The 9,093-nt window shown below is 29.7% G+C and overlaps 1 protein-coding gene and 1 pseudogene across 4 annotated transcripts; both read right to left on the bottom strand.

Annotated features, from left to right (window-relative positions):
- Nucleotides 1-1,203: 1,203 nt before the first annotated feature.
- Nucleotides 1,204-6,172, bottom strand: LOC105457353 (lipase member H-like). 4 transcript variants are annotated; one of them, XR_975378.1, is made up of 10 exons: nt 5,706-6,172; nt 4,573-4,801; nt 4,437-4,491; nt 4,218-4,366; nt 3,878-4,123; nt 3,419-3,619; nt 2,900-3,056; nt 2,707-2,786; nt 2,103-2,254; nt 1,204-1,982 (listed from the first exon to the last, which is right to left on the bottom strand). XR_975378.1 is itself a non-coding variant. In XM_011701969.1 (9 exons), the coding sequence occupies exons 2-8, from the start codon at nt 4,649-4,651 to the stop codon at nt 2,750-2,752; spliced, it is 924 nt and encodes a 307-aa protein (XP_011700271.1). In that variant the 5' UTR covers nt 4,652-4,801; nt 5,706-6,172; the 3' UTR covers nt 1,204-2,254; nt 2,707-2,749. The 4 variants fall into 4 exon arrangements, 2 of the variants coding, with proteins under 2 accessions (XP_011700271.1, XP_011700272.1); XR_975379.1 differs by having other exon boundaries at nt 1,204-1,976; XM_011701969.1 differs by having other exon boundaries at nt 1,204-2,254.
- A 1,451-nt stretch (nt 6,173-7,623) lies between these two features.
- LOC105457352 overlaps nt 7,624-9,093 on the bottom strand; it is a 6,210-nt pseudogene continuing 4,740 nt past the window's right edge.

Genomic DNA, 9,093 nt, shown 5'->3' with positions numbered 1-9,093 from the left:
ATAAATGCATCTTTTAAAAATTGCACTGATGCAATTTATTTCGTATAGTACAATTATTGTGTGATTAAGTTTAGACTGTGTATTATTGTATATCTGTGTATTATTATAATTGAAAGTCGTCTCCTATTTTTCATTTATTATACGCATTGTTATGCATATTTTTTTATACCTACATATTTTTTTATTCTTATTCAATAAATCTACGAGCTTAAATTAATAATTTCTAACTTCAACGATAACAATTAAATTTAAAAAATAAAAATTAATGTTATTGCCTTTATATAATTTTATGCTACAATGCAGTGTTAGGTGTATGATATTTATAGACATCATTCTGTGATAATATCACGGCTATTAATTTATTATTCATACTAATTTGCAACGACAATAAAATAGTATTGTGAACAGAATCAAAGACAAAAAAACTGAAATTTTTTAGTACCAATCATGTTAACGAATATACATAAAAAATTTGGATGTTGCTTCGTTTTATGATGATTGCTATAATCTATGCAATAGTGAGAACTAAAAAACAAACCTGTTTGGCAATAAAAATCAATATTAGCTGAGCTTTGAAAGTTAATTATCGGAGGCAGAACAAAATTTTTTTCAAAAGCAAATGGCGCTTGAAATTTATGGTAAAATCTTAAATAAAATCTGAATATATATGTATATCGATTAAAGTTAAACGATCGAAGCAGTAGTAGGCAATGTAGTCTACATTTCAATGCATTTTTCATGCGCGTGACATATCACGCACAAGACGACAAATACGATCGCGCAAAAATCGCGCAAGAAGCACGCTTTGTTCCACTCTGTAAATTATCTCCGAGAGAGCGACAACATGGTCCAGCAACCGCGGACTTATTTTATGGATTCACTTGATTCTAATACGCGTCGCTCGCCAATAATCAAAGTTCCCCGTTAGGGCTCTCATTAAGTTGGGATTAGTGACGATATCTCTTGCTGAGAGCGCCGAGTGTGTTTATGCGACGCATAGCATATGCGACTGCGGATTTAGCGACCGGCTGAGAAATTGCGTATAACGAGGAGAGTAATTACACTAATAATAACGGGTTAGTAATCCGTATATACAGCTCGTAATATCCTGTACCCCGTTAATTACGACTTATATATAACTTTGTAATTATTTATAAATAGTTGTAGAGATAAAATAAAGCGGGGATATAATATCGATAAACGTTTATGCGATAAATATTGATGTACATTTTTCAAAATGTTACATGTATAGATTGTGCGATCGCTTTTCTTTATACTTATAAATGAATTTTAGCTGTTAAGTCTATTACGAGATGTTAGATAGTTAAACCCATCAATGCTTCCCATGATGCAGTGTGATATCTCGAACGGGCAAAAATGCGAAATTGATACTTATCAATGAAAAACGTAGCTTGCGACAAAGACCTCAAGTAGCATCGACACAACTTGTTTAAAATTGAATATTGAATAGTCTTGTTTTAAATACTCGTAAGTTTAAGTATGTTAGTACAGGTGTCTAGTTGCTGATCGCTGGATCGTTCTGTTTTACAAACTGGCATGGAATTTGGCCCGTTATTAACATAAACATGAGGGATCCTCATAAGAGATAGCAGCCTCGGCTGTCTGTGGCTGTCTCGTGGCCGTACTATTTATATACAGATTATACCTCATATCGATGCGCCGGGTATTTTTCTACCAATATCTTTTACGCAGCTGGTACTTTATTTTTCTTTATTATTCTCTGACTCTATTATTCGCTAAAATTCGTAAACTGTGTGAATGATTTTTCTCGTTCAAGATGAATTTAATATTGATTGATTTGACGACAAGACGAGTTCAAAACAAGCTGTTTTTCATGTTTCCTTATACATTTCGCTGCTATTCTGTTAATGTATAGTTTATTAATGTATATATCCTATTTTTAAAATAGTACTATTTAAAATAGTATTATGAACGGAATCAAATACCAAAAAGATCTGAAACTTTTTAGAAGTATCAATTATTATATTGACGAATATGTACGAAAAATTTAAATATTGCTTCATCTTATGATGATTGCTATAATCTATGCATTAGTGACACATGACAAACAAAAAACAAACCTGTTCAGCAATAAAAATCAATATTAGCTGAGCTGTGAAAGTTAATAGAGTAATCGGAATGCGTATTGCATACACGCATAATTGCAACGCTTAACGTTCAAACTCCACTCAATATTATTGCGTTTGACTTGAATCACTTATAATTCTGTAACCTAAAATTTATAAATTTGATATATTCTTATTGAAACTTTCCCATTTTAATTAATTTTCGGAATATATAATTAAAAAATAATTTATTTAACATATTACATAATGATACAATCACAGTTTCTTTTGTTAATATAACATTATGTTATATGATGCATGCGCGTGTTCTGTTATAAAAACAATTTATTTTGTACTCGATAATACAAAATAAATTGTTTTGTACTGTTAATCTTTTTTTAGTTTTCTTTTTTAATCTAAGAATCTATTTTTTTTCAAATTGACCAGACAACTTTGGATTTTATGAGATAGTTACATAAGACGAATTATTTAAGATGACAAAATTTTGACATAAATATAGAAAAACAATTAGAAATATAATTTATTGCTAAAATTGTCAACATATGTGCGAATTTATAGTATAAAATCTGAAGCGGTTTTTATTATATTTTCTACAAACCTTTGTTGCTATATTGAATACCATATTGAATACAATAGTCATGCTATATAATATTTATATTAAAGTAAAATGACCCGCGCCTGCAAAAAAATTAAAAATTAATATTTTTTATATATTACCCTATGAAAGCAATTGTTAATCTGCTTACTTATGAGAAATAATTAAAATCTGTGTAAATTAAGTGTTATCTTACATATCTATTGCTGTATATCCAACACTGATCTGCCAAGTCTTATAGCAATCATTTAATTTGTAACCAAAATAAGAAGAACACTCCTTTGCAACAAATTTGGTAGGATTACGTTTCAGTTTTGCGTACAGCACGACTGATTTCTGATGACTACAGAGATCTAGTAGCAACATAAAAAGAAACAATTAGCATAAAGCCATTGATAAATTGACTCTTTGCAATATTATATCAAGACACATTTGGTATAATTATTTTAAACAATACTCATATAATTTTTTAAATACTCGAAACTAAATAAAAATTGCTATATAAATGCTATATAAATTATCTTTGATAATAAATAAACGATAATTTTTAATTTAATTTAAATTCTCTTAATATTAATAATTACTTATAATTAAGCAATGGATATTGACATTAAAATAAATATTTAATGATAACTTAATTTACTGAAATCAATTAACACTGCAACAAGATGACAATGCTATATTTAATATTTATATTGGCATCAATTATTATTACCAGCATCGCTTAACGGTAAGCCAAGGAATTTGCAACCAGGTTGAGGACGAGTTCCACCGTTCACGTAATAGTCCGCTGTACCCATAGCTGTTAGGGTGCCATATCCACCCATGTCCGTGTGGATAACATCGACCCACGTCGCATCGTTACGCGTGAGGTAACATCCGGGAAGATAAAAAAGAGGATTCGCAGGATCCAATGCTGCAAACGATAATTTTACACCGAGGAACGTTTTTTAGAACAATTCACGAATTATGTGCACCACATAAGAGTATATAAATTACGAATTTCTTAGCAAATTTCCTACGAATCTCTCGTTAAGGTGAAAAATGAAGATTAGCAGAAAACATAAAATATAACCTTCACTTAAGAATCAATTATTTAAAATAATCTAATTGTAATAATTATTAAAAATAAAAGTGAAACACATCCGTATTGAAGATAATTTAATTACATTACCTGTAATGCGAGATATCTTGAAGACGTTGCATTTACCGACGAAGCCAGCTATGTGTGCGCCCAAGGAGTGCGCGATGATGTAAATTCTCGATATGTCTAGGCCACTATCCACAAGTAGTCGTATACTTTGCGCAAATAAACTCCCTACTTTTTCAGCATTTCTGAAAACGGATCCGTAAGTGCCGTTTTCAGAGTATTTACTCCAATCGAGTAGCACAACGTTGTCCGTTCTTCCGTAACAAAGCGCTAATGATATAAATGTATATATTAATCGTTTCTCGCTGATTGCATAATAATCTGTTCGTCTAAACACCCACACCCACACATGTAAATATTATACCTTCCATCATTAATTTAACATTTGTGTCCTCCGGAAATTGCAAATATCCAAAAACGTAAAAGATTATCCGTTTATTATCATCCAACACATTCAATAACGTCTGTGGCACTGTGATGGGATAGGCAATTGTTGCAGGAATTTCACTATTGCTGAGAAGCGCGCACTCACACTGATTATTAATGCTAATTATTATTTGAACATTTTTCTGTGGATACGAACCATTTGTAATAGAGCAGGTTGATGCCGGTTGCAAAATCTAAATCCGTTTGATTACCTGAAGAACAGCGTACAATATTAATACGTATTCTTGATGATTATAAAATAATAATTTTAAAAATATTTGAAAAATACATACAAGAACACAACGATTGACTGTGCATTATCCTTGTCATGAAGAATAATAGAACGTACTGATATAAAATCGACAGTAACATTTCAAAGAATCACGAAAGAAACTGCTCACTTATAACTGCGAGACAAACACGTTTTTAATGCAGGCCTTGACTGGATCGTGTCGACGATATGCCATTCTACACAGAGACTCGATTCCAACGTAATATATATCCGTGCCACCTCCATGTAAACTAAATTGCAACATAAGCCAAATTATGTCGTTTCTCATAAGCGTAGACATTTAGCGTCATGCGCAGCATTAATTTAGCTTTCTCTATATATTTCCATACATTTATCAAATTTTCAAAAATATTTAAAGAATCTTAACAAAAAAAAAGAAAAATGTAATTTATAATTTTAACTAAAATATTATTATTTGCAATAAAATGTATTATGCTTTGTTAGGATAATGAATTGTCTAAATTTGTTTCCATGATAGTTCCATCACTATGATTGTTAAGATATTATAATGTACGTTAAGATATAATAAGTACGATACTTTTAGTATTACAGTGTGCTGCAAAAAAACACTTTTTTTCTCTCTCCGAAGTGCGATCATACGTTTTCTCAAGATTTTTTCACACTGAACACAATGCCGTTTGAAGAATTTGCCTAGCACGTAAAGATTTTGGGTCAATTGGAATGAAAGTGGTCAAAAATGACGTTTTAACATTTAGCTTGTGGCAAAATAGAAACTGGTTTCTAAATAAATTCAACAGCATCTGAAAGTATCATTCAAGAGAATTTTAAACGAACTTTGATTCATGACCGTACGACTTTTTTTTATCAAGTTATGGCTGTTTGAATTTTATACTTTTTGACTTTTTATACACTGTATTACAAAAAACACTTTTTTTTCTCTTTCCGAAGTGCGACCATACGTTTCCCGAAGATTTTTTTGCGCCGAACACAATGTTGTTAGCAGAATTTGCCTAGCACGTCAGGATTTTAAGTAAATTGAAATGGATGTGGTCAAAAACGCCAATTCACTTTCATTCCAATTTAGATGTTCAGATGCAGAATCAATTATTTAAAATAACAAAAATTATCAGAAATTAAGACACACTTATTTCAAAAATATAGATAATTAATTACCTGTAATGCGAGGTATCTTGAAGTCCTTATTATATTTATCGATAAAACCAGCTATTCGTGCCCAATAAGTGTGCGACAATGTAAATTTTGGATGTATCAAGACCGGAATTATTGAGTTCTCGTATACTTTTAAAGAATAATTTTTCCATTTTTTCAGCATTTTGGAAAACGGGTTCGTAAGGACCTTTGGAATGTTTGCTCCAATCAAGTAACACACTTATGTTATCGGTTTCTCCATAACAGAGCGCTAATAATGCAAACGAATTTTGATTCACGTAGTCTTTTTTTTGTAATAATCATTTTATAATAATCTAGTTATTTATTTATTAATACATTTCATTATCAACTTGATATTATACAATATTAGTCTTAAAATGCACTTATTCTTAGATTTAGTTTAATAGATTTTTTAAAAACACGTATAAAGTTTTCAGACAAACGCCTATTTAAATTTTTTTAAACTGAGTTCTTTTAGTTCTCTTTTTAGTTCTTCAAGAATTTATCAGAAAAAAATAAAATTGGTATTTTGTTATCACGTTTTATCTTAAAAGTTCTCCATACTTTTGTAATTTTCATCAATTATAGATAAAAGCATTCGCATGTTTCGTTTCTTAAAACGTCATTATAATTGCTTTCTTGATAAGACATACAGTAAAAATGTCTCGTACTTCATAAAGTTTTTTTTTTTTTTTAAAACGGCTCCATATTTGAATAGTTTATTTAAAATATTTATTTAAAGTCGTTCAATATTAAATTTTCTTAATTCTTCAGTTGCATTACGCAATTATAAATCATCCAACATAATATGGGACTAATTGCATACATATGTTAATATTAATGTCTATCCTTAACAAAATGTTTAAAAATGTAATACAAGTAATATAATCATTGAATTCTTCGAATACCATATAATTCTAAAACTTCCACAAGCAGCAAATGTTATCATAAATGAATTTCAACCATTTTACCCGAAGTAAACATGTAATATATTTTTGCTATTTTATCTTTGTATATTAATTTTGATTGTGGAATTTATATTTATAAATTACATTTTTAATTCATTTTGTTAAGAATTCTAAATTGATTTTGTATTGGTCGTGTTATTATAGCATTTGTGGCAGAAGGGGACATAACTAACTGTTATAAATAATAGTAATTAACCGAATATTTACGAATTTCTTGCCTTTAAGCTTGACAGATTAGATTTGACTGCTCTGTCTGGTCGCTTCGGAGAACATAGCAATTTCGGCTGGGATGCATCGATTGTACATTTCGAATATTGTGTGTTAAGCTGATCGAATGATGTAATCCCTTCCCAATGCCGCGTTTGAACTTGGTATGCCGCACAGGGGTATATTGGGTGTACACAAAGTGGCTCTCACAAATTAATTGGGGTCAGTTGGTGTAATTGCGCTGCATCCATTGCACCAGCTCTACACTGTGCATTGGTGGTACACTTGTGCAGATTAGTGCAGACCAGCCGAAACCGCTATAAGTTGCGAATGATGAATTTTGTACAGTCCACACCAAATAATAAACATCACTAATATCTACTTTATATATTAGTCGAAATCGAGTTTTCCCTCGTGAAACAAAGAACCATTTCTGTGCTGACAACTCAAATTGCGAAACATGATCTTAATAAGAGAATTAATAAAATTTTCTTTTAAGTTAAAATGTCGAAAAAGCATCTGAGAATTTAATTGTTAATATAACATTAATTTACAAACACGTCTCTTTAAAAAAATTATAAATATGTAAACATTACACGCCGTTTGAAATTAAATAAAAATTAAGACCAGGAAAATACGGCGCGCAGTTTGCGTATGGCTGATATTATAACAATAATAATTATCAAAAAATATAAAAATTTTAATAGGCCTATGGGATTCTCCGCAGAAATAAATGCGTAAAACTATTTAATGAGCCAAGAGATTGTATTTGCTTAAAATTAAATACATAAGTTTTTTACAATTTACCGTAAATTTATACTAACAAATCATAGCGCGCATAATAAAAATTATTACGCACACCAACATTCGTGTCGGCTCGCAATAGCATTATTTAATTATTTCTTGAATAAAAATTTTTATATTTTGCTTATATAAAGTTAATGTATTAATAATTTAAAATTCATTAGTGTTCTGTTGATAAAAAAAATTTATTTCAAATTAATTAAACAAATTGTAAAAAAATACGCTATGACCGCGGATGGTCTCTATCAATTTAATTTGTGTTATACACGGACGGTCAGGATATATATTGTTATATTGTGCAAAAAAATAGTTTGTTAAATCTAAGATATATATTTCAAATATACATGCATCACTTATTACAATAAACATATACTTGTTTCTACAGATTTAAAAAAATACAATTATAGTTTCATATTAGACAGTCATTATTACTAAAATTAAAATTTGTTGTATTAAAATAAAAAGGTCCGGTTCTGCAAAAAAATATATAACGTTATACATACATTACAAGTAATAATATTATTATTTAAAAAATTATACTTTAATCTTTAAATACAATAAAATATTAATTATTATCTTACACATTCGATGCGGCGGCATATCCAATTCCACTCCGCTTATTATCTTTGCATTTATTGTTAATATAATCTGAATGTGAAGAACATTGCACCGCAATTAATTTGGCGGGACAAATCTTTGATATTGCATACATTTTAACCGATTTTTGATGACTGCAGAGATCTTGTGATAAACAATTAAATCAAATTAATAAATATAATGAATTAATTTGCTAAAATTTACTTACATTGTAATGAAACGGCGCGATAACATATTTATGTATAAATTATTATTAATTATTATCATTGCATTGATTATTACCTTCATCGCTTAATGGCATTAATGTTGCTAATGATAAACCCGGACAACCAGGTTGAAGACGACTGCCGGTATTTGCGAAGAATTCTGCTGTTCCCTGAAAGTCGGAGCCATATCCAAGTAATCCAAGCCAAGCTTTGTCCGTGTGGATTACATCGATAAACGATGCATCCATATTGTTAATGTAACACCCGAAAATATCGAAGTTAGGATTTGCGGGATCCAATACTAAAAATAAAAATTTAAACGTACAAATTTACATCAATATAAAAACATTTTAATGCAATCCAAAAATTGTGTTCACTGCATAAAACTACAAATTACAAATTCTTTAACGCATTTTCTGCCAATTTTTAGTTAATATGATAAATAAGAACAAATAGGGAATAAACAATATTATCGCTTCAAAATCAATTACTAAAAATAACAAGAAAAAATTAAATATAATAATAAAACCCATGCGTTTTAAAGATGTAAGATCATTTAATTATGTACCTGTGATGCGAGGTATCTTGAAATCCTTATTGCATTTACCA

This window comes from Wasmannia auropunctata, unplaced genomic scaffold (assembly GCF_000956235.1).
Source record: "Wasmannia auropunctata unplaced genomic scaffold, wasmannia.A_1.0 LD335254.1, whole genome shotgun sequence".
Lineage (NCBI taxonomy): Eukaryota > Metazoa > Arthropoda > Insecta > Hymenoptera > Formicidae > Wasmannia > Wasmannia auropunctata.
This window is presented reverse-complemented; position numbering and strand designations above follow the sequence as displayed.

What these genes read in the sequence shown, in the direction of transcription:
- LOC105457353 (XM_011701969.1), bottom strand. Translation starts at nt 4,651, where the DNA reads ATGTTACTGTCGATTTTATATCAGTACGTTCTATTATTCTTCATGACA. An exon ending in CAGTCAATCGTTGTGTTCTT is followed by an intron (nt 4,492 to 4,572) that starts GTATGTATTTTT and finishes GCTGTTCTTCAG; the next exon opens with GTAATCAAACGGATTTAGAT. An exon ending in CTTACCGTTAAGCGATGCTG is followed by an intron (nt 3,057 to 3,418) that starts GTAATAATAATT and finishes TGTTGCTACTAG; the next exon opens with ATCTCTGTAGTCATCAGAAA.